This window comes from Drosophila mauritiana, chromosome X, assembly GCF_004382145.1.
Source record: "Drosophila mauritiana strain mau12 chromosome X, ASM438214v1, whole genome shotgun sequence".
Taxonomy (NCBI): domain Eukaryota; kingdom Metazoa; phylum Arthropoda; class Insecta; order Diptera; family Drosophilidae; genus Drosophila; species Drosophila mauritiana.
Window position 1 is genome coordinate 22199337 of NC_046672.1, and position 24979 is coordinate 22224315.

At 43.0% G+C, this 24979-nt stretch overlaps 7 protein-coding genes across 9 annotated transcripts; all 7 read right to left on the reverse strand.

Moving 5' to 3' along the window:
* Positions 1-12337: 12337 nt before the first annotated feature.
* LOC117147956 (high mobility group protein D-like) lies at positions 12338-21420 on the reverse strand. Of its 2 annotated transcripts, XM_033315101.1 has the most exons (5): positions 21348-21420; positions 20647-20654; positions 20326-20407; positions 12492-12578; positions 12338-12431 (listed from the first exon to the last, which is right to left on the reverse strand). In XM_033315101.1, the coding sequence occupies exons 3-5, from the start codon at positions 20401-20403 to the stop codon at positions 12390-12392; spliced, it is 207 nt and encodes a 68-aa protein (XP_033170992.1). In that variant the 5' UTR covers positions 20404-20407; positions 20647-20654; positions 21348-21420; the 3' UTR covers positions 12338-12389. The 2 variants fall into 2 exon arrangements, with proteins under 2 accessions (XP_033170992.1, XP_033170991.1); XM_033315100.1 differs by lacking the exons at positions 20647-20654; positions 21348-21420 and having other exon boundaries at positions 20326-20574.
* Positions 13948-14204, reverse strand: LOC117147963 (high mobility group protein D-like). Its single transcript, XM_033315108.1, has one exon. The coding sequence runs from the start codon at positions 14192-14194 to the stop codon at positions 13967-13969; it is 228 nt and encodes a 75-aa protein (XP_033170999.1). The 5' UTR covers positions 14195-14204; the 3' UTR covers positions 13948-13966.
* On the reverse strand, positions 15874-16563 carry LOC117147959. Its single transcript, XM_033315105.1, has 2 exons — positions 16310-16563; positions 15874-16249 (listed from the first exon to the last, which is right to left on the reverse strand). Exon 2 carries the CDS (start codon positions 16173-16175, stop codon positions 15903-15905), a length of 273 nt encoding a protein of 90 aa, XP_033170996.1. The 5' UTR covers positions 16176-16249; positions 16310-16563; the 3' UTR covers positions 15874-15902.
* On the reverse strand, positions 19216-19956 carry LOC117147958. The gene is made up of 2 exons (XM_033315104.1): positions 19697-19956; positions 19216-19636 (listed from the first exon to the last, which is right to left on the reverse strand). The coding sequence occupies exon 2, from the start codon at positions 19560-19562 to the stop codon at positions 19290-19292; it is 273 nt and encodes a 90-aa protein (XP_033170995.1). The 5' UTR covers positions 19563-19636; positions 19697-19956; the 3' UTR covers positions 19216-19289.
* LOC117147957 lies at positions 21176-22715 on the reverse strand. Of its 2 annotated transcripts, XM_033315103.1 has the most exons (4): positions 22432-22715; positions 22092-22372; positions 21681-22034; positions 21176-21620 (listed from the first exon to the last, which is right to left on the reverse strand). In XM_033315103.1, exon 4 carries the CDS (start codon positions 21544-21546, stop codon positions 21274-21276), a length of 273 nt encoding a protein of 90 aa, XP_033170994.1. In that variant the 5' UTR covers positions 21547-21620; positions 21681-22034; positions 22092-22372; positions 22432-22715; the 3' UTR covers positions 21176-21273. The 2 variants fall into 2 exon arrangements, with proteins under 2 accessions (XP_033170994.1, XP_033170993.1); XM_033315102.1 differs by having other exon boundaries at positions 21681-22372.
* A 1200-nt stretch (positions 22716-23915) lies between these two features.
* LOC117147960 lies at positions 23916-24290 on the reverse strand. The gene has a single exon (XM_033315106.1). It carries the CDS (start codon positions 24274-24276, stop codon positions 24004-24006), a length of 273 nt encoding a protein of 90 aa, XP_033170997.1. The 5' UTR covers positions 24277-24290; the 3' UTR covers positions 23916-24003.
* Positions 24291-24415: 125 nt separating this feature from the next.
* Positions 24416-24680, reverse strand: LOC117147962 (FACT complex subunit SSRP1-like). The gene has a single exon (XM_033315107.1). It carries the CDS (start codon positions 24660-24662, stop codon positions 24435-24437), a length of 228 nt encoding a protein of 75 aa, XP_033170998.1. The 5' UTR covers positions 24663-24680; the 3' UTR covers positions 24416-24434.
* Between the last annotated feature and the right edge of the window lie 299 nt (positions 24681-24979).

A 24979-nucleotide genomic window follows, 5' to 3' on the forward strand; every position in this document is an offset into this window, starting at 1 on the left:
AAATGTTACTCTCTGCGTAGAGTTCGTTACTTTCCAGCTTGCAAAATCGTCGATTCATCTCAGCTTTTAGAACTGCAACAAGTGCAGCAACACATTTATCCTTAGGCGTTTTGTTATTCAAACAGTTCTGTAGCAAAATCGCAAGAACTATAACCTTTGAAAGGGTTACATTCTTTTCTGCTGATATTTCTTCTGTTACCTCCATGAATGGTTTTAATATAGGCAGTAACTCTTCTACTATCGCCCACTCATTCTGAGATAAGTTTAATTCAGAACGCAGAGTAGAAAGTGTTAATATAAGAGCATCTTTCAACACAACAAGCCTTTCTAGCATTTTAAAAGTTGAATTCCAACGAGTTGACACATCTTGAATCAATTTGAGATCGGGCAAGTTCAATTGGGTTTGAGTTGACTTCAGCTTCTTAAGGCCGAAAGTGCTACGATTGAAAAACTCCACAATGAATTTGACTTTGTTTTGTACAACGCTGATTTCGCGGAGTCCTTTTTGCACAATTAGGTTCAAGCTATGTGCAAAACATGGTATATGTGTCCAATTTCCTGTTTTAATGGCATTGACAATATTTGCAGCATTATCGGAAACCACAGCAGATATTTTGTTCTCTATACTCCATCTTTCTGCTATTTTTTGTAAAAATGCGCACAGATTTTGACCACTGTGCTGCTCAACGAATGCCTCGCATGCAATCATATGTGAGCTCATAACAGTTGCCTCACTCTCAATAAAATGAGCTGTAACAGCAATATAACTTTCATTTGCAAGAGAGGTCCAACAATCCGTTGTCAAACAAACTGCAGATGCCAGCTCCATTTTTTCTTTGACGCTACCAACAATTTCGTCCCGAAGCTTTGGAAGAAGCACGTTGGACAGCGTTTTTCGAGTGGGCATCTTGTAACCGGGGCAATTAGACACATCATCTATGAGCTGCTTGAAATCAGGCTCTTCTACAATTCGCAATGCATGATGACCTTTTGCAATCATACGAACTAGTTGCCTATCAATTTTCTCAGCTTTCCCGGCAGCCGGTGGTCGTTGAATGAACGAAGTTATTACTTGCTGTTGGGGTCCAATTATCTGAGGAGTCTATGTTAAAAGAAATCAAGAATTTAGTAAGCCTACTTAAATGAATAAATCAAAATATTATGTTTACATTTGCTTCCTGTCGGCTTTCATTGGTTTGGCGCTTTGTTTCCTCCAAAGCTGCTGGGTGCTTATTTTTAAGGTGACGCGATAAGTTTCCTTGCGATTCACCAGCCACACTAAGCACAGTTTTGCAGTATTTGCATTTAGCACTCTTCTCATCCACTGAATCAAAGAAATTCCAAACTTTGCTATGCTTTCGTTTTGAAGCCATAGATACGCACAAACTTGTAAACCGTAGTTTTAAATGTATGCGAAAATTAATCAGCTTATTCGATAAGCGAACTTTCGAACTAAATGAACTAAGACCAACCTATCGAACTAAGTGAACTCAGACCGACCTATCGAACTAAGTGAACTCAGACCGACCTATCGAACTAAGTGAACTCAGACCGACCTATCGAACTAAGTGAACAACGAACGAACGATCAGGGTAAGAGATCAAAATGAACGACGTGAACTAAGTGAACTATATTGAACTAAGTGAACTAAATTGAACTATCGAACTATATTGAACTATAAAGGCAGACCTAGTTCGTTCGTTCAGTTTGGTGAATAGTTCAATTTAGTTCGTTCGTTCACGAACGACACAACACTAGTGGTAACCCTCCAGGTACGGTCTCAACTTCCTGACCGCCCATACTATTGCTAAACATTCCTTTTCCGTTGCCGAGTAGTTCCTCTCCGCTGCGTTCAGCGTTCTACTGGAGTAGGAGATTACTCGCTCGCCTCGCTCGGAATGCTGTGTAAGGATTGCCCCCAGCCCATAGTCGCTGGCATCCGTCTGTAATACAAACGTTTTCGTGAAGTCGGGGCACGCCAGAATCGGGTCGGCGAACTTCTTTACTTCTTTTCTTTGCCTGCTTCTTTAGGAGCGCATTCAAAGGTTGTACCAGCGTCGCAAAATCGGGCACGAAGCGTCTGTACCACGATGCGACTCCCAAGTATTGCCTCAGCTCCTTTACGTTTCCTGGCGGCTTCAGTTGCGCTATTGCCGCTACCTTCTCAGGATTCCAATGCCCTGATTCGTCACGCGGTGACCCAAGTATTGTAGCTCCTTCCTAAAGAATTTGCACTTATCCGCATTTACTTTCAGGTTCGCCGCCCGTAGCCTCTTGAACACCTCCTTCAAGTTGCGCATGTGTTCCTGCAGCGTCCGTCCGATCACTATGATGTCGTCCTGATATGCGAACACGTGCGGCATCATTTCGGGCCCTATTACTTGGTCCAATGCCCGTTGAAACGTTGCCGACGCTGAGTGCAGTCCGAATGGCATCACTTTCCATTGGAACAGGCCCTTTCCCGGCACCGTAAACGCCGTATACTGCCGGCTCCTTTCTTCCAACGGAATTTGCCAGTATCCATCCTTTAGGTCTAGACTGCTTATGTACTTCGCCTCCTTTAGCTGGTCCAGGATGTAATTTATCATCGGCATCGGGTACGCATCCTTTACGGACCTTGCGCTTATCTGCCGGAAATCCACGCACAGTCTCCATTGCCCTGTTTTCTTTCTCACCATCACTATCGGTGAACTGTACGGGCTTCTAGACGGCTCTATGCATCCTTTCCCCATCAGCTCGTCGACCTTAACGTTGATCTCCACTTGCATCTTGGGGTTTTTTGGGTAGTACCGCTGCATGACTAGTTGATCGTCCTTCATCGTTATCCGGTGCTCTGCCACGGTTGACGTCCCTTGAACGTTTTCTAAACTGGTCAACTCCGACCTCAGGAATTCGTCCACGTCCTCCTCTGAAGAAGCCCTCTCCACGACTGACACTGAAAGCTTTTTCTTTGGCCTGCTTTGTCCCGTTGAGCACACTGGTATTGTTACGGTCAGTCCGGCGCACTCTACACGTGCTCCCACTCTTGTTAGGTAATCCCAACCCAAAACCAGTGCGTCGATTATGTTGTGTAGGATCAGCAGTTGCATCCGAACGGTCCTCTCACCGAGACCTATGTCGACTTCGATCATCGATGTGACATCTTCGTATCGTCCATCTGCCATTCTAACTTCTCTTCTCGTAGGTAAGACTTCTCGTGCCGCCTGCAACCTGTCCGCCAGCTCCTCGCTAATAAAGCTGGCCGTGGCTCCAGTGTCCACCGTGGCCTCTATCTCTACTCCTAACTCCATTCTACTCCTACTCCATTCCTAAGGGCCGCATCAGGGTCTGCATGTCCACCATGTAGTCCTTAAAGTTTTCGCCGTGTCGCTGCTTCCTCTGCCTGACCTGGTCCGCCAGCTTTGTCATGAACCCTCTAGGCAGGAAAAATTCCTGGAAGCTTTGTATGAACTCGACCCATGTCTCCCAGAACTTGTTGTTGGCAATAAACCACTTCAGGGCTCTGCCCGTTAGTAGTTCCGGCATCGCTCTTGGGATCTGGTTGATGTCGAGTCCATATGTCATTGCTGACCATTCCACCTGTTCCAGGAACTCCAGCGGCTTCTCGTTCCCGTCGTAACGGGAACCTTTGCGTAGTCCTGCGGTGCTGCCCTTGCGGTCTCCCGCCTGTCACGGCTGGCTTTCCGCCGCTCCCTTCTTTCGCGGCTGCTGTCTCGGCGTTCCTGTCCGATCTCTTGCCTTTCAGATCTGCTTCCGCTGGCCTCCGCCATGCTAGCGAAGTCGAGGCTCCTCCAGCTTTATCCACAGTGCTCTTGCTATGGCGGGAAATTCATCCTTCTTTAAGCTGTACAGCCACGAGTTCCCCATCTTGCTTTGTTTTCCTTTTGCCCGGACAATCACGCTTGGGCGCCAGATGTAACGAACTGATTTTCTTTATTTCGCTTGCTACTGATTGCAGCGGCTAGCTCAGAGAGTTCGTGCGTTCGTCTCACCAAATTCATGATTTGTGTGATTGCCCGACCAAGGAAAAGCAACGGGTTCTTAATATAGCCGTTTATTCTGCTGCTTCTTATATTATATCTTTGGAGACCTCACTACTCCTGCGGCGCTTCTCTTGCAACGCCTTGCCTCCGTGGTACTGCTTGCTCCTTGACGTGGACGACGAGTCGGCCCGGCCGGGACTAGGATGTTATGGGGCACGGTGTAACGTCCTGGGGCGAGGCAACGCTCGTTCTGGGACCACCTGTACCGACCACTGACTCAACTGTCCTTCTCGAACCCGCCGGTCGGTCTGGGTTTAGGATGTTATGGGGTAGGGTGTATCGTCCTGGGGCGAGGCAACAATCGTCCTGGGACCACCTATACCGACCACTGACTCCACTGACCCTTGTGGACACGTCGGGTTCTTGACTTTCCTCCTGAAGGTCCTTCTGCCGGCCGGAACGGACTTAGGATGTTATGGTGCAGGGTGTATCGTCCTTGGGCGAGGCAACGCTCGTCCTGGTACCACCTTTGGTGGCCACTGACTCCAATGATCCTTACGACACGTCAGATCCTTCTCCTCCACTCCCAGGATCTCCACTTGATTGTGGTGATTCGTCCTTCTGAGTCCTTCGGGCTTCTTGCCGCCCGATGCTTGCACTGCTCCTTTTCTTCTCGTTTGACCGCGCGTCCACACTTCCGAGATCCTTATGTTAACACTCCGACGCTCGGCCTCCTTCCGCACACGATCTCTCTGTCTCATTAACTGTCCCGCATCTGTGCTCGCATCTACCCTTAATAGGCCGCAGGGATCCCGTTATTTCCCTTTTTGCGCACGGCCCGCTCGGGTACAATGTCCACGTATTGTGCCGTTGATTCACGGTGCGTCCTCTTTGCTCACGCACCGTTACCGTTTGACCTATCTGCCCTTGACTCGCTGGAGTCCAAGGTCCAAAGCGGTACCGTTCACGGTCTTTCCGCTTTGCCTTTCATCGCGGCTGTTGCTAGGCCGCTCCCCTACACGAGATTTGTGGGGAGTTTTAAGACTCCTCACATCTCCCCCTTCCTTCGTAAGTTTTTAAAAAAAAACTGTTGGTCCCGGCGGTCCTCCGCCCCGGTGTCCCTTCGTATAGGCAGCTTCCCTGTTCCTTCCATGCGGTGCTGCTGTCGATTCTGCTCCATCTGTTCGACATTCAAATTCTCCCGGCTTCCATTCACCGCTCATCCTTTTTTCCGCCTGGCCACATCGCCGAACTCTTGGTATCGATATCAACGCGTCGTTGCCACTGTCGATATTCCGGTGTTGCCATCTCGTGCCCATCGATACCTCCAGTGTGGCCGCATACGAGCATCCTATTGATCATACTATCGATCGATAGTCGCTATCGGGGCGCTCCTTTGAAGGGTGCTATTTTAATGTTTAAGAAAAGAAGAGCTTAGCTTCTGCTCTGTTCGAGGTTCTTTATTTGAATAATCAAAGTGTGCTGAAGTTGGGTTCAGCTAACCCGCACATACATTGCTTATATCTATGTATTCTTACTTACATTTATACATATACATATGTATGCAGAAGGCATTGACCACTTGAGCTGCAAAGTGCATGCTCAGAATTCCCACGCTCCGCGATCGGCTTATGTATAAGCGTTAGATCGTATTACTGGGGCGCTGGAGTGCTTACGTAGTAAGCGTCTTGGTCTTGGTGGTGGTCTTTTTGTATATTTGTATATTTATATTTATTATGACTAAGTGTCACAATGTATTGAGGCTAAGTTATACCCAATCATTTATTGTATTGTTAGGGTAGATTAGTCCAATATGCTACACCTCCCTTTTTAAAGAAATGACGTAATATATGTAATCATTTAGTTCTCAATAATAATATTGTGTTTAGAAAGGAAAAATTTTTTTTTTTAAATGATATTGATTTTTCTTATTAATTATTAGCAATGTTTTGTTTCAAAGCATTTTTGTATAATGACAGAATAATACAAAAAATTTATGTTGAATTACGATATTTTTGGATTTATGTTTAACTTTCTTAGAAGGAAAAATAATTAATATTTTTTGTGTTTTTTTTTGTTTTGAGGTTGATCAGACCTTTTCTTAAGTGAAATGAAACGTTTCATTGATTATATATTTTGAGTCTATCCTTATGTACTTTTTGCTTCTTTTTTTTTATATCTCTAATTACTATGTTATCTCTGTCTTCTATGGTTTCTACAGTATAAGGGTCTAGATATACTGGATCTAACTTATGACCCGATTCGTTCCTTAGTATAACTTTATCTCCTATTTTTAATTGAAAATCTGAAGTTTTCTTATCATAAAGTTGTTTTCTATAAGACTTAGCTTTTTCTAACATAAGTCTAGCTCTTTTATATGCTATTTCTAATCTAAATTTTATTTCCTTTGAGTAATCTTCTATATTATACAGTGGTTCTATTCTATCTGTTTTATTAAAATTTGCGAACTGCCTTGGTAATCTTCCAAAGACTAGTTCATATGGACAGTAATTATGCATGACTGATGGTGTTGTGTTGAAACAATATGTAAAGTATTGTATCCAAACGTCCCAATCAGTTTTATCTGCAGAGATGTATGAACGAATGTATTCATTGAATGTTCTATGACTTCGTTCGAGTGTCCCTAAGGTCTGGTGGTGATATGCGGTGGATGTAAGATTTTTAATGTTCATATATTTACACATATATTGAATTACATTGTTTTTATAATCGGTACCCATGTCCGAAATGAACGTCTTCATTGACCGTACTTTAGTATAAAATTTTCGAATATAGCTTTTGCGACAGTATTTGCGCTCTTGTTCGCAACAGGTATGGTTACTAGATACTTCGTGAAATCACATATTAGTGTTACGATGTATTCGTTGCCATATTCTGATTTCGGTAGTGGACCAACTGTGTCCAATATCACTATATCAAAAGCATTTGTTGGGGTTTCTGTGTGAGTATGTGTCGTTCTTTGTATGTGTCGTTGTTTTTGACATTTGGCATTTATGACATCTACGTATGTACTCTTTTATATGACGAGTCATATTTTTCCAATAATAGTGTCTTTTTATTTTCGCTAGCGTTCTCGTAATGCCTGTATGACCTCCTTGAATTGGATCGTCATGATATGTAGACAGTATCGATTGTATTTCTTTTTCAGTTTTTATAATGGTCACCGGCTGGAGTAGCGCTACTCTTAATGATTTCAATTTTATATTGCCCATATTTTTGAAATTATCTATTGAAATGGTTTCAAAGATTTTTTCACTCGGTGCCAATTTGAGTTGGCTAATTTTTAGTATACCGGCTTGCATTTCAAGCCTTTGGAAGAACTGACCTAAATCAAAAATTCCATTGGTATATAAATCGTTAACATCAATTCTTGCAATAACTTTATTTCCTCGTTTTAGTAAACAAATAGATTCAGTTATTCGCAAGGTCACAACTTTTCATACTTCATCATTTGTTATGACTTCGTGTACGTTGGGATTAGATACATTTTGGATACTTTGCCTAGGCAATAGTTCCTTATTTGTTACTGTACAGTTTTCTTGTCTACTTTGTTGCCTGGTAGTGACTTTCAGGACTTTATGTTGCATGTCTTTGAGTTCCTTTATATTTATACGTGAGAGTGCGTCTGCTACAAAATTATCTTTCCTCTTTAGGTATTCTACTGTGAAGTCGTATTCTTCAAGCTCTAGCCGCATGCGAGTTAATTTAGAACTGGGATTAGTCATAGAAAATAGGTACGTTAATGGTCTGTGGTCCGTTTTAATGGTGAAATGTTTGCCATAAATGTATGGTCTAAAATGGGGAATTTCCCAATGAATTGCCGCTAGTTCTTGTTCCGTTGTACTCTTATTGCTTTCTCCTTTTGTAAATGAACGTGATGCATAAGCTATTGGGAGCTGAATCCCGTTACGGTTCTGAGTTAGAACCGCTCCGCAAGCTTGTTTACTAGCATCCGTTATAATGCAAAATTCTTTGCGAAAATCAGGATATTGTAATAGTGTGGGGTGCATAAGATTTTCTTTAAGGTATTCGAATGCGTTCTGGCATTCGCTTGACCATTCAAAAGGGACATTCTTTTTACATAATCTAGTTATGTGCCGTGAATAGTCGGCGAAGTTCCTTATAAATCGACGATAATAGTTGCAGAATGCTACAAATCGTCTTGCACTGTCCGCATCATGAGGGACAGGATAATTTTTGATGACGTCATATTTCTTGTCATCTGGCAATACTCCTTTGTCTGTGCATTTGTGACCTAGGAATGTCACTTCGTGCATGAAAAATGAACATTTTTCTGGATGCAACTTTAGGTTATATTTCCTACATACATTAAAAATTTCAGTTAAGTTTTTAATCATGTGTTTTTCGGAACATCCTATCACCATTAAGTCATCCATGTAAAGGAATGCCTGAGAGGGTTCTAATCCCGAGAATGATATAGTCATCATCCTCTGAAATGAATTTGGTGCTATTTTAAGACCAAATGGTAATCGCGTGAAGCGATATGAGCCATTGCTCGTTGAAAAGGATGTTATATTCCTAGAGTTTTCCTCAAGTTCTATTTGGTGGAAACCTGACATCAAGTCAAGGCATGAAAAGTACTTAGCTCGACCTAGTTGATCTAAAATGTCATCAATTCTAGGGTATGGAAATTTGTCAGAAAGAAGTTTTTTGTTTATTTGACGATAGTCAATTACTAATCGCCATTTTTTCTCTTGTGAATTTGGTAATGATTTTTTTGGAACTAGCAAGAGTGGGCTGTTATACTCAGATACAGACGGTTCGACGATTTTGTCGCTTATTAATTTCCCTACTTGTTTTTCAATTTCCTCAATATGGCTATGCGGGCTTCTGTAGTTTTTTATATAAATGGGTTCATCATCTTTAAGTCTTAATGTTTGTTTAAAAAATTATTTGTTGATATTGGTTCGGTTTCCAGTCCGAACACATCACTATACTGTGTGCATAATTCTGTTAATTGATTTTTAAATTGGTCTGGAAAATTTTTCTTTAGTTTTGAAAGTATTTGTTCGTTTCTATTTCCAGTGTCGGTATTATGAATGTCATAATCTTTTAGATTTTCATATTGTATTTTATTTACTTTGACCACTTGGTCGAAATTAGTTGTATTTAGAAATCGAACGTATACATGTTTGGATGCTGCTATTGTATTTGCAACATAAATCCCATTGTGTATTTCTTGATTAGGAACAAATATGAAATCATTTACAACATTAATGTCTATTTTCCGAATAACTTGTGATCTGGCTGGCAGAAGAACTGTATTGTTGCCAGCGCTATATGTTATCGGAACATATATTGGATAATTTAAATTTTGGGGTCTAATTATAAACCAGTCTTCACTTGGTTTGAAATCTAATTGACAATTGAATTTCTTTATAAAATCAATGCCTATTATTCCATCACATGGTATTGCAAAATTTGGGTTTACCAAATGAAATTCATGTGGAATAATATATTTTGTTGATTGGAGTTCTATTAAGGTTGTTCCTTGAGACTTTATCACACCTTGGCCTATGCCTTCGATGTTTATTATTTTTTCATTTTGAATTATGAAGTTATCAGAATTTACTTTCAAAAGTGAGATATCTGCACCAGTATCTATGAGAAATGTTAGTTTATTTTCAGTTGAATGATTATAGAAGGTTACGAATATATTAAGACTATAATTGATGGAATGAACTTTTACATTTATTGGTTGTTTCCTAAAGGGTTCTGTTAGTTTTCCGACGTATTTTGCGCGATTCTCACACTGCTATTATTTTTATTACCATGGTTGTAGTTTCCGCGGCCTCTCCCTTGGTTTTGGCCTCGCCTACCTCCACGGTTATTATAGTTATTATTATTGTTGTTATTGCTGCCTCGGTTGTAATTGTTGTGGTAGTTATTTCTTCCACGATTATAACCCCGGGCGCCTCTATTATAATTATTTGCACCTCGTCGATAATAGAGTACAGTGTTACTTTGACCTGTTATCTCTGTGCAACTGTTTACAAATTTGGAGATGGCATCATTCATGTTTGTGAATGTGCCTGCTTGCATGATAAGTTTTACCTTATCAATGGAGCAATTCTGTGTCATTGCTTTTACAGCTGTTGTAGTGCTGTATTTATTCGCTAAGGATTGGCTGAGACCTTCACTGATATAGGCACCTTCAAGGGCCTTTGTCAGTTTCTCCACCTCTTGGGTGTATTGGTTAGCCGTTTTATTTCTCTGTTGTAGATTCAGAAGCTTGGCAGATATCACTTCTACCGATTCTCCTTTTACTGCACTTGACAGTTGGGTAATGATTGCAGCAATCGTCTGCTCATTACTTATAAGGTTTCTAACATGGCCTTTAAGTTTAGTTTTTATTAGGCTTATTGCTGTCATTTCATGTGTGCTCTTTAAGCTATCTAGTAGACCTAGAGCATCCAAAAAACTTTGTAGATTTTCTGGTTTACCATCAAACTCTGGTATCAGAGATGTGGCTAGCCTGATAAATTCTATCACTGTCTGTGCCATTTCAGAAATTGTTATTGGTTCAGATTTAAATTCAATTCGGTCGCTTCCTTCTAGCGTTTCAATGTCACTATCGGACTCAGCGCCGCTTGATTGAACAGATTCGTCTAGTTCTTTGAACTGGTCTGTGTTGAATTCAACCAATTGACTTAGACTTTCTGGTACATCTATCAGAATATGCCTTCTTTTTCTGATATTATTTAATCTTGTGTTTAGGGATTTTATAACCCTTAAACATTTGTTATTATGTTCAGATGTGAGCCTATTTGCATTTTTATTTACTAATGTAACTATATTATTATATTCACCTACTAATATCTCTATATGATTTTTCAAAGTTTCGGATTTTATTACTGCGTCTCTATTGATACATATATAAGACTTATCAAACCTGAAGCGAAATTCGTCTATTCGTATCGCTATTTCGCTCCATTCCATTCTTGTCTTTAAAAAAAAAGTTTTTATTAAGCTTTCTTCTAATCCATATTATTTTATTTTAAATCTGGTCTAAACGATTTGCCCTATTTATATATCGTTTTTTGATGATCTTGTTATGCTTAACATAAATTGTAAGCAAAAATTGTAGAAGTAGTACTATTGTAATGATCAGCAATAAGATCCACAACGCATTTATATCGTCTGTGTGATCTATAATTTTAACGTTATTCACTACTTTGGCAGTATTGTCCTTTGCCTCACTAGAATCGCTAAACCATCCCATTTTTTTTTTGTTTATTTTCAATGAAAAAAATGAAAAATATTTTTTTTTTTGAAGGAGAAGAAAAAAACTGAGATTTTCTATTTATGAGTTTTCTCTCATTATTATAATATTAATTTATTCTTCTAGAAAATCAAAAATAAAAAAGGTTTACGTTTAATGAAGATAAGAATTGTTATATTCTGTCATTAAAAAAATTTTTGCAGCTGAATATATATATATATACTCAGTAGCGAAGACGTGGAAATATTAGTTGTTAATAAATGTGGTTGGCTCACATATTTGTTTACAATATAAAAAAAATTGTCCAACCGCATTGTTAGTAAAAAGCTTAACAGATATTAGTGTTTTTCAGGCAGCGGTTTCCCGCATCGGCTTGGGTTTAGAAATTAAAATTAAGGCAAATTGGGGCATTGGCATTTATTTATGCAGCCCGTTTGCGTTGTTTCGCACCTTGCGAAATATTATGAAATATCAATTATTATGTTTTATAATGTCATTTGTATTTATTTATTTATTTAATTTATAGTCAAACTAAGATCAGTCGACTTTTATTATTAGCACAATACTTTAAACACTTCGTGTGCGTCCTGCAATCGTCCTGTCACGGTCGCCATGTGAAGGGCGCTATTGTGAAGGGTGCTATTTTGATGTTTAAGAAAAGAAGAGCTTAGCTTGTGCTCTGTTCGAGGTTCTTTATTATTATTTATTTGATAATAATTTATTATTATTATTTATTTGAATAATCAAAGTGTGCTGAAGTTGGGTTCAGCTAACCCGCACATACATTGCTTATATCTATGTATGATATTCTTACTTACATTTATACATATACATATGTATGCAGAAGGCATTGACCACTTGAGCTGCAAAGTGCATGCTCAGCATTCCCACGCTCCGCGATCGGCTTATGTATAAGCGTTAGATCGTATTACTGGGGCGCTGGAGTGCTTACGTAGTTCTTTGGTGGTCTTTATGTATATTTGTATATTTATATTTATTATGACAAAGTGTCACAATGTATTGACGCTAAGTTATACCCAATCATGTATTGTATTGTTAGGGTAGATTAGTCCAATATGCTACACTACTGCACAGTTTTGGCGGCTGCATGACCCAACAAAACGTTTACGTTTAAACGCACTTCATGCAGATCGATCCACCGTCTCATCCGTTTGGGTAGTTTTCTAGAATCGAGAGGACAACTGAGCTTCATAGTTATGGGGATACGTCTGCGAAAGACATACCTCCGACTGCTCTTTGTGTGTATTCCACTTCTCCAATTTATTCTTGTAATCGGCCATTGCCGTACGTGCCGCCTCCTGCCACACGACCTTCTCCGCATCGACCATGGCTCCCCACATCTCACTGCCCTTCATTAACACTTCCTGGGGACTGATCCCGGGATGCATCTCTCTAATGTAATTGCGCCCGGCGGAATTTATCCACATTAAGAATGCATTCACGGGTTTTTTGGGGCGCCGTCCGCAGTGTGCCATCGTTATAGTAATAATCACAAAAAAAAAAAATTTCTATTTGAAATTTACTTGGAAAATTTGTTGTAGAATTGGACTGTATATCGTTAAGATCTAGAGAAAAACTAAAAATATCTAAAAGAGCACATGATAAGTAATGCGAAATCAAAGTCAATGCCTACTAAAAACTTTTACTTTATTAGAAAGGATATTTTTATATCATCAATTTTCAGTATTTAAAAAAGCGTTACCACGATTTTCAACCAGGGCTCCCTAAGTAATCGGCTATCGATTACCATCTATATTTTGAAGGCCGCCTTGAATGTGCACACCTCAGAGGGGTCGCGGTGTGGAGTCTAGGACATCGGATATCGGGCACTCTGCCTTCGAGTTGCATTTCAATTAGCCCGTTTAGCTGCTGGCAACCGGTCGAGAGGAGGCAGTGGGCCCCAATGCAGCTGACACACAAGTCGCCTGGGATTCAGGGATTGCCTTCGCCGCACGTCGATCAGATGGAAGGAGTGGACTTTGCGGACCGCACCGGCGATCAGGCCATCAGGCCAAGCGGCCATCCTGCAGTCGTTTGTGGGCTTAGTTTACCTGCCAAAGGATCTGCGAAACTAATTGGGGATTACTCGCAGGAATTATTACCTACAGGAAGTTGATTCGCTCGTTACTGTGTTCTTTATAGTCGCAAATGGATTTAGCTCAAAGAGAAATCTGGCTAGCACTTAATGTGTAATTATATTCCCTTAAGTTGGTTTTATTTGATTTTAGTTCAATTTATTAAAGGTTTACATTTGAAATTTTCCTCCATCAATTAGTTTGCCCTTGCGGCTCAGCATTTACCCTCTTTAGTGGTTGGGTGCTTTTTGGTGTGAGTTCTTCATCGCGCCCCTGGTTGTCATCCATGGCAGCACTGGTTCCACTCGAGATCCTCTCCTGCAGCCGGTTATGTTCCGGGGCGGCGGTAATGGAGGAACTGGGCTCGTTATGGTCGCGATGTTCGTCCGGGTCTAGGCGATTGTGCACAATCGAGTAACGATAGTTCTTCACTCGCAGTCTACTGCACAGTTTTGGCGGCTGCATGAACCAACAAAACGTTTACGTTTAAACGCACTTCATGCAGATCGATCCACCGTCTCATCCGTTTGGGTAGTTTTCTAGAATCGAGAGGACAACTGAGCTTCATAGTTATGGGGATACGTCTGCGAAAGACATACCTCCGACTGCTCTTTGTGTGTATTTCACTTCTCCAATTTCTTCTTGTAATCGGCCATTGCCGTTCGTGCCGTCTCCTGCCACACGACCTTCTCCTCATCGACCATGGCTCCCCACATCTCACTGCCCTTCATTAACACTTCCTGGGGACTGATCCCGGGATGCATCGCTCTTATGTAATTGCGCCCGGCGGAATTTATCCACATTAAGAATGCACTCACGGGTTTTTTGGGGCGCGGTCCGCAGTGTGGCATCGTTATAGTAATAATCAAAAAAAAAAAAAATTTCTATTTGAAATTTACTTGGAAAATTTGTTGTAGAATTGGACTGTATATCGTTAAGATCTAGAGAAAAACTAAAAATATCTAAAAGAGCACATGATAAGTAATGCAAAATCAAAGTCAATGCCTACTAAAAACTTTTACTTTATTAGAAAGGATATTTTTATATTACCAATTTTCAGTATTTAAAAAAGCGTTACCACGATTTTCAACCAGGGCTCCCTAAGTAATCGGCTATCGATTACCATCTATATTTTGAAGCCCGCCTTGAATGTGCACACCTCAGAGGGGTCGCGGGGTGGAGTCTAGGACATCGGACATCGGGCACTCTGCCTTCGAGTTGCATTTCAATTAACCCGTTTAGCTGCTGGCAACCGGTTGAGAGGAGGCAGTGGGCCCCCAATGCAGCTGACACACAAGTCGCCTGGAATTCAGGGATTGCCTTCGCCGCACGTCGATCAGATGGAAGGAGTGGACTTTACGGACCGCACCGGCCATCAGGCCAAGCGGCCATCCTGCAGTCGTTTGTGGGCTTCCCCACACCTGGATGGCATAACTCCACGTTGGAGCGAGAATGGCTTTGATTAAAAGAGCCTTAGAGCTCATTTGAAGTTTGCTGGAGTGGAAGAGCCAGTCGAGCTTTTTTAGCTTCGCCAGTGACTTAGATTTGACCGACGTGATGTGGGCCCCCCAGGTCAGTCTCCGATCTAGATGAACTCCTAGGTAGCAGTGCGATCTAGCATTGGTGATAGGGCTTCCATTGAAGGTCAGATCTGTGCAGGTTCCGGGTCGCAGGGAAAAAGTTACACAGGCTGACTTTGAGGAGTTAATGGCCACATTCCATCTGGCAGTCCATTTTTCGATTGCGTGCAGCCATTCCTGGACTGCGTTGGAGGCAGTTTGCAGTGGATGATGAGACGCCAGCATGGCAGTGTCATCGGCGTAAGTGGCCAGGAGCAGCTGAGCCGGGGGGACTTCGGCGTTGTTTGCGGGAGATGGCATGTCAGCAGTGTACAGGGTATATAGGAAGGGCCCAAGAACACTTCCCTGTGGAACTCCTGCATGAATCTCCTCCAGGCTGGATCGAGCATCACGCACTGCAACGTCGAACGTCCGATTAGAGATGAACGATCTCAGGATGGCATAGTAGGGAGCAGGAAGGAGAGCTTTCATCTTGTATAGAAGGCCCTCATGCCACACCTTGTCAAACGCTTGCTTCACGTCTAGAAAGACGCCGACCGTGTAGAGTTTGTGCTCGAAGCCATGCGTCACCTGGTTTACCAGTCGATGTATTTGTTCAGGGCAGCCATGGGACTTCCTGAAACCAAATTGGTGTGGAGGTATGTGGTTCACTACTTGCGGCAGTTCCATCAGGCGGGCTAAGAGTATTCTCTCAAAAATCTTAGAGAATGTTGATAGCAGGCTGATTGGGCGATATGCATCGATCTGCGTTGGCGGCTTTCCGGCTTTAGGTATCATGATGATACGTGCTCGCTTCCATTGCCTTGGAAAGTGCCCTAGCCTTAGCATGGCATTAAAAATGTTTACTAAGGCTAGGACTCCTTTGCGTGGCAGAGACTTCGCAGCACGGTTGTCGATGCTATCGTAACCAGGGGTTTTCTTGATGTGTAGCGCCTTCAGCTGCAATTTATTAAAGGTTTACATTTGAAATTTTCCTCCATCAATTAGTTTGCCCTTGCGGCTCAGCATTTACCCTCTTTAGTGGTTGGGTGCTTTTTGGTGTGAGTTCTTCATCGCGCCCCTGGTTGTCATCCATGGCAGCACTGGTTCCACTCGAGATCCTCTCCTGCAGCCGGTTATGTTCCGGGGCGGCGGTAATGGAGGAACTGGGCTCGTTATGGTCGCGATGTTCGTCCGGGTCTAGGCGATTGTGCACAATCGAGTAACGATAGTTCTTCACTCGCAGTCTACTGCACAGTTTTGGCGGCTGCATGAACCAACAAAACGTTTACGTTTAAACGCACTTCATGCAGATCGATCCACCGTCTCATCCGTTTGGGTAGTTTTCTAGAATCGAGAGGACAACTGAGCTTCATAGTTATGGGGATACGTCTGCGAAAGACATACCTCCGACTGCTCTTTGTGTGTATTCCACTTCTCCAATTTCTTCTTGTAATCGGCCATTGCCGTGCGTGCCGCCTACTGCCACACGACCTTCTCCTCATCGACCATGGCTCCCCACATCTCACTGCCCTTCATTAACACTTCCTGGGGACTGATCCCGGGATGCATCGCTCTTATGTAATTGCGCCCGGCGGAATTTATCCACATTAAGAATGTATTCACGGGTTTTTTGGGGCGCGGTCCGCAGTGTGGCATCGTTATAGTAATAATAAAAAAAAAAAAAAATTTCTATTTGAAATTTACTTGGAAAATTTGTGGAATATCGTTAAGATTTACAGAAAAACAAAAAATATCTAAAAGAGCACATGATAAGTAATGCGAAATCAAAGTCAATGCCTAAATACTTTTACTTTATTAGAAAGTATATTTTTATATCACCAATTTTCAGTATTTAAAAAAGCGTTACCACGATTTTCAACCAGGGCTCCCTAAGTAATCGGCTATCGATTACCATCTATATTTTAAAGGCCGCCTTGAATGTGCACACCTCAGAGGGGTCGCGGGGTGGAGTCTAGGACATCGGACATCGGGCACTCTGCCTTCGAGTTGCATTTCAATTAGACCGTTTAGCTGCTGGCAACCGGTCGAGAGGAGGCAGTGGGCCCCCAATGCAGCTGACACACAAGTCGCCTGGGATTCAGGGATTACCTTCGCCGCACGTCGATCAGATGGAAGGAGTGGACTTTGCGGACCGCACCGGCCATCAGGCCAAGCGGCCATCCTGCAGTCGTTTGTGGGCTTAGTTTACCCGCCAAAGGATCTGCGAAACTAATTGGGGATTACTCGCAGGAATTATTACCTACAGGAAGTTGATTCGCTCGTTACTGTGTTCTTTATAGGCGCAAATGGATTTAGCTCAAAGAGAAATCTGGCTAGCACTTAATGTGTAATTATATTCTCTTAAGTTGGTTTTATTTGATTTTAGTTCAATTTATTAAAGGTTTACATTTGAAATTCGGCCATTGCCGTGCGTGCCGCTTCCTGCCACACGACCTTCTCCTCATCGACCATGGCTCCCACATCTCACTGCCCTTCATTAACACTTCCTGGGGACTGATCCCGGGATGCATCGCTCTTATGAAATTGCGCCCGGCGGAATTTATCCACATTAAGAATGCATTCACAGGTTTTTTGGGGCGCGGTCCGCAGTGTGGCATCGTTATAGTAATAATCAAAAAAAAAAAATTTCTATTTGAAATTTACTTGGAAAATTTGTTGTAGAATTGGACTGTATATCGTTAAGATCTAGAGAAAAACTAAAAATATCTAAAAGAGCACATGATAAGTAATGCAAAATCAAAGTCAATGCCTACTAAATACTTTTACTTTATTTGAAAGGATATTTTTATATTACCAATTTTCAGTATTTAAAAAAGCGTTACCACGATTTTCAACCAGGGCTCCCTAAGTAATCGGCTATCGATTACCATCTATATTTTGAAGCCCGCCTTGAATGTGCACACCTCAGAGGGGTCGCGGGGTGGAGTCTAGGACATCGGACATCGGGCACTCTGCCTTCGAGTTGCATTTCAATTAACCCGTTTAGCTGCTGGCAACCGGTTGAGAGGAGGCAGTGGGCCCCCAATGCAGCTGACACACAAGTCGCCTGGAATTCAGGGATTGCCTTCGCCGCACGTCGATCAGATGGAAGGAGTGGACTTTGCGGACCGCACCGGCGATCAGGCCAAGCGGCCATCCTGCAGTCGTTTGTGGGCTTAGTTTACCCGCCAAAGGATCTGCGAAACTAATTGGGGATTACTCGCAGGAATTATTACCTACAGGAAGTTGATTCGCTCGTTACTGTGTTCTTTATAGGCGCAAATGGATTTAGCTCAAAGAGAAATCTGGCTAGCACTTAATGTGTAATTATATTCTCTTAAGTTGGTTTTATTTGATTTTAGTTCAATTTATTAAAGGTTTACATTTGAAATTCGGCCATTGCCGTGCGTGCCGCTTCCTGCCACACGACCTTCTCCTCATCGACCATGGCTCCCACATCTCACTGCCCTTCATTAACACTTCCTGGGGACTGATCCCGGGATGCATCGCTCTTATGAAATTGCGCCCGGCGGAATTTATCCACATTAAGAATGCATTCACAGGTTTTTTGGGGCGCGGTCCGCAGTGTGGCATCGTTATAGTAATAATCAAAAAAAAAAAATTTCTATTTGAAATTTACTTGGAAAATTTGTTGTAGAATTGGACTGTATATCGTTAAGATCTAGAGAAAAACTAAAAATATCTAAAAGAGCACATGATAAGTAATGCAAAATCAAAGTCAATGCCTACTAAATACTTTTACTTTATTTGAAAGGATATTTTTATATTACCAATTTTCAGTATTTAAAAAAGCGTTACCACGATTTTCAACCAGGGCTCCCTAAGTAATCGGCTATCGATTACCATCTATATTTTGAAGCCCGCCTTGAATGTGCACACCTCAGAGGGTCGCGGGGTGGAGTCTAGGACATCGGACATCGGGCACTCTGCCTTCGAGTTGCATTTCAATTAACCCGTTTAGCTGCTGGCAACCGGTTGAGAGGAGGCAGTGGGCCCCCAATGCAGCTGACACACAAGTCGCCTGGAATTCAGGGATTGCCTTCGCCGCACGTCGATCAGATGGAAGGAGTGGACTTTGCGGACCGCACCGGCGATCAGGCCATCAGGCCAAGCGGCCATCCTGCAGTCGTTTGTGGACTTAGTTTACCTGCCAAAGGATCGGCGAAACTAATTGGGGATTACTCGCAGGAATTATTACCTACAGGAAATTGATTCGCTCGTTACTGTGTTTTTTATAGTCGCAAATGGATTTAGCTCAAAGAGAAATCTGGCTAGCACTTAATGTGTAATTATATTCCCTTAAGTTGGTTTTATTTGATTTTAGTTCAATTTATTAAAGGTTTACATTTGAAATTTTCCTCCATCAATTAGTTTGCCCTTGCGGCTCAGCATTTACCCTCTTTAGTGGTTGGGTGCTTTTTGGTGTGAGTTCTTCATCGCGCCCCTGGTTGTCATCCATGGCAGCACTGGTTCCACTCGAGATCCTCTCCTGCAGCCGGTTATGTTCCGGGGCGGCGGTAATGGAGGAACTGGGCTCGTTATGGTCGCGATGTTCGTCCGGGTCTAGGCGATTGTGCACAATCGAGTAACGATAGTTCTTCACTCGCAGTCTACTGCACAGTTTTGGCGGCTGCATGAACCAACAAAACGTTTACGTTTAAACGCACTTCATGCAGATCGATCCACCGTCTCATCCGTTTGGGTAGTTTTCTAGAATCGAGAGGACAACTGAGCTTCATAGTTATGGGGATACGTCTGCGAAAGACATACCTCCGACTGCTCTTTGTGTGTATTCCACTTCTCCAATTTCTTCTTGTAATCGGCCATTGCCGTGCGTGCCGCCTACTGCCACACGACCTTCTCCTCATCGACCATGGCTTCCCACATCACACTGCCCTTCAATAACACTTCCTGGGGACTGATCCCGGGATGCATCGCTCTTATGTAATTGCGCCCGGCGGAATTTATCCACATTAAGAATGCATTCACGGTTTTTTTGGGGCGCGGTCCGCAGTGTGGCATCGTTATAGTAATAATAAAAAAAAAAAAAAAATCTCTATTTGAAATTTTCTTGGAAAATTTGTTGTAGAATTGGACTGTATATCGTTAAGATCTAGAGAAAAACTAAAAATATCTGAAGGTGCACATGATAAGTAATGCGAAATCAAAGTCAATGCCTACTAAATACTCGCGCCCCTGGTTGTCATCTATGGCAGCACTGGTTCCACTCGAGATCCTCTCCTGCAGCCGGTTATGTTCCGGGGCGGCGGTAATGGAGGAACTGGGCTCGTTATGGTCGCGATGTTCGTCCGGGTCTAGGCGACTGGGCACAATCGAGTAACGATAGTTCTTCACTCGCAGTCTACTGTACAGTTTTGGCGGCTGCATGACCACATGACCTTCTCCTCATCGACCATGGCTCCCCACATCTCACTGCCCTTCATTAACACTTCCTGGGGACTGATCCCGGGATGCATCGCTCTTATGAAATTGCGCCCGGCGGAATTTATCCACATTAAGAATGCATTCACAGGTTTTTTGGGGCGCGGTCCGCAGTGTGGCATCGTTATAGTAATAATCAAAAAAAAAAAAATTCTATTTGAAATTTACTTGGAAAATTTGTTGTAGAATTGGACTGTATATCGTTAAGATCTAGAGAAAAACTAAAAATATCTAAAAGAGCACATGATAAGTAATGCGAAATCAAAGACAATGCCTACTAAATACTTTTACTTTATTTGAAAGGATATTTTTATATCACAAATTTTCAGTATTTAAAAAAGCGTTACCACGATTTTCAACCAGGGCTCCCTAAGTAATCGGCTATCGATTACCATCTATATTTTGAAGGCCGCCTTGAATGTGCACACCTCAGAGGGGTCGCGGGGTGGAGTCTAGGACATCGGACATCGGGCACTCTGCCTTCGAGTTGCATTTCAATTAGACCGTTTAGCTGCTGGCAACCGGTCGAGAGGAGGCAGTGGGCCCCCAATGCAGCTGACACACAAGTCGCCTGGGATTCAGGGATTGCCTTCGCCGCACGTCGATCAGATGGAAGGAGTGGACTTTGCGGACCGCACCGGCCATCAGGCCAAGCGGCCATCCTGCAGTCGTTTGTGGGCTTAGTTTACCTGCCAAAGAATCTGCGAAACTAATTGGGGATTACTCGCTGGAATTATTACCTACAGGAAGTTTATTCGATCGTTACTGTGTTCTTTATAGGCGCAAATGGATTTAGCTCAAAGAGAAATCTGGCTAGCACTTAATGTGTAATTATATTCCCTTAAGTTGGTTTTATTTGATTTTAGTTCAATTTATTAAAGGTTTACATTTGAAATTTTCCTCCATCAATTAGTTTGCCCTTGCGGCTCAGCATTTACCCTCTTTAGTGGTTGGGTGCTTTTTGGTGTGAGTTCTTCATCGCGCCCCTGGTTGTCATCCATGGCAGCACTGGTTCCACTCGAGATCCTCTCCTGCAGCCGGTTATGTTCCGGGGCGGCGGTAATGGAGGAACTGGGCTCGTTATGGTCGCGATGTTCGTCCGGGTCTAGGCGATTGTGCACAATCGAGTAACGATAGTTCTTCACTCGCAGTCTACTGCACAGTTTTGGCGGCTGCATGACCCAACAAAACGTTTACGTTTAAACGCACTTCATGCAGATCGATCCACCGTCTCATCCGTTTGGGTAGTTTTCTAGAATCGAGAGGACAACTGAGCTTCATAGTTATGGGGATACGTCTGCGAAAGACATACCTCCGAATGCTCTTTGTGTGTATTCCACTTCTCCAATTTCTTCTTGTAATCGGCCATTGCCGTGCGTGCCGCCTACTGCCACACGACCTTCTCCTCATCGACCATGGCTTCCCACATCACACTGCCCTTCATTAACACTTCCTGGGGACTGATCCCGGGATGCATCGCTCTTATGTAATTGCGCCCGGCGGAATTTATCCACATTAAGAATGCATTCACGGTTTTTTTGGGGCGCGGTCCGCAGTGTGGCATCGTTATAGTAATAATCAAAAAAAAAAAAAAATTTCTATTTGAAGTTTACTTGGAAAATTTGTTGTAGAATTGGACTGTATATCGTTAAGATCTAGAGAAAAACTAAAAATATCTGAAGGTGCACATGATAAGTAATGCGAAATCAAAGTCAATGCCTACTAAATACTCGCGCCCCTGGTTGTCATCCATGGCAGCACTGGTTCCACTCGAGATCCTCTCCTGCAGCCGGTTATGTTCCGGGGCGGCGGTAATGGAGAAACTGGGCTGGTTATGGTCGCGATGTTCGTCCGGGTCTAGGCGACTGGGCACAATCGAGTAACGATAGTTCTTCACTCGCAGTCTACTGCACAGTTTTGGCGGATGCATGACCCAACAAAACGTTTACGTTTAAACGCACTTCATGCAGATCGATCCACCGTCTCATCCGTTTGGGTAGTTTTCTAGAATCGAGAGGACAACTGAGCTTCATAGTTATGGGATACGTCTGCGAAAGACATACCTCCGACTGCTCTTTGTGTGTATTCCACTTCTCCAATTTCTTCTTGTAATCGGCCATTGCCGTGCGTGCCGCCTACTGCCACACGACCTTCTCCTCATCGACCATGGCTTCCCACATCACACTGCCCTTCAATAACACTTCCTGGGGACTGATCCCGGGATGCATCGCTCTTATGTAATTGCGCCCGGCGGAATTTATCCACATTAAGAATGCATTCACGGTTTTTTTGGGGCGCGGTCCGCAGTGTGGCATCGTTATAGTAATAATCAAAAAAAAAAAAAATCTCTATTTGAAATTTTCTTGGAAAATTTGTTGTAGAATTGGACTGTATATCGTTAAGATCTAGAGAAAAAATAAAAATATCTGAAGGTGCACATGATAAGTAATGCGAAATCAAAGTCAATGCCTACTAAATACTCGCGCCCCTGGTTGTCATCTATGGCAGCACTGGTTCCACTCGAGATCCTCTCATGCAGCCGGTTATGTTCCGGGCGGCGGTAATGGAGAAACTGGGCTCGTTATGGTCGCGATGTTCGTCCGGGTCTAGGCGACTGGGCACAATCGAGTAACGATAGTTCTTCACTCGCAGTCTACTGTACAGTTTTGGCGGCTGCATGACCACATGACCTTCTCCTCATCGACCATGGCTCCCCACATCTCACTGCCCTTCATTAACACTTCCTGGGGACTGATCCCGGGATGCATCGCTCTTATGTAATTGCGCCCGGCGGAATTTATCCACATTAAGAATGTATTCACGGGTTTTTTGGAGCGCGGTCCGCAGTGTGGCATCGTTATAGTAATAATCAAAAAAAAAATAAAAAATTTCTATTTTAAATTTACTTGGAAAATTTGTTGAATATCGTTAAGATTTACAGAAAAACAAAAAATATCTAAAAGAGCTCATGATAAGTAATGCGAAATCAAAGTCAATGCCTAAATACTTTTACTTTATTAGAAAGGATATTTTTATATCACCAATTTTCAGTATTTAAAAAAGCGTTACCACGATTTTCAACCAGGGCTCCCTAAGTAATCGGCTATCGATTACCATCTATATTTTGAAGGCCGCCTTGAATGTGCACACCTCAGAGGGGTCGCGGGGTGAAGTCTAGGACATCGGACATCGGGCACTCTGCCTTCGAGTTGCATTTCAATTAGCCCGTTTAGCTGCTGGCAACCGGTCGAGAGGAGGCAGTGGGCCCCCAATGCAGCTGACACACAAGTCGCCTGCGATTCAGGGATTGGCTTCGCCGCACGTCGATCAGATGGAAGGAGTGGACTTTGCGGACCGCACCGGCCATCAGGCCATCAGGCCAAGCGGCCATCCTGCAGTCGTTTGTGGGCTTAGTTTACCCGCCAAAGGATCTGCGAAACTAATTGGGGATTACTCGCAGGAATTATTACCTACAGGAAGTTGATTCGCTCGTTACTGTGTTCTTTATAGTCGCAAATGGATTTAGCTCAAAGAGAAATCTGGCTAGCACTTAATGTGTAATTATATTCCCTTAAGTTGGTTTTATTTGATTTTAGTTCAATTTATTAAAGGTTTACATTTGAAATTTTCCTCCATCAATTAGTTTGCCCTTGCGGCTCAGCATTTACCCTCTTTAGTGGTTGGGTGCTTTTTGGTGTGAGTTCTTCATCGCGCCCCTGGTTGTCATCCATGGCAGCACTGGTTCCACTCGAGATCCTCTCCTGCAGCCGGTTATGTTCCGGGGCGGCGGTAATGGAGGAACTGGGCTCGTTATGGTCGCGATGTTCGTCCGGGTCTAGGCGATTGTGCACAATCGAGTAACGATAGTTCTTCACTCGCAGTCTACTGCACAGTTTTGGCGGCTGCATGACCCAACAAAACGTTTACGTTTAAACGCACTTCATGCAGATCGATCCACCGTCTCATCCGTTTGGGTAGTTTTCTAGAATCGAGAGGACAACTGAGCTTCATAGTTATGGGGATACGTCTGCGAAAGACATACCTCCGACTGCTCTTTGTGTGTATTTCACTTCTCCAATTTCTTCTTGTAATCGGCCATTGCCGTTCGTGCCGTCTCCTGCCACACGACCTTCTCCTCATCGACCATGGCTCCCCACATCTCACTGCCCTTCATTAACACTTCCTGGGGACTGATCCCGGGATGCATCGCTCTTATGTAATTGCGCCCGGCGGAATTTATCCACATTAAGAATGCATTCACGGTTTTTTTGGGGCGCGGTCCGCAGTGTGGCATCGTTATAGTAATAATCAAAAAAAAAAAAAATTTCTATTTGAAATTTACTTGGAAAATTTGTTGTAGAATTGGACTGTATATCGTTAAGATCTAGAGAAAAACTAAAAATATCTGAAGGTGCACATGATAAGTAATGCGAAATCAAAGTCAATGCCTACTAAATACTCGCGCCCCTGGTTGTCATCCATGGCAGCACTGGTTCCACTCGAGATCCTCTCCTGCAGCCGGTTATGTTCCGGGGCGGCGGTAATGGAGGAACTGGGCTCGTTATGGTCGCGATGTTCGTCCGGGTCTAGGCGACTGGGCACAATCGAGTA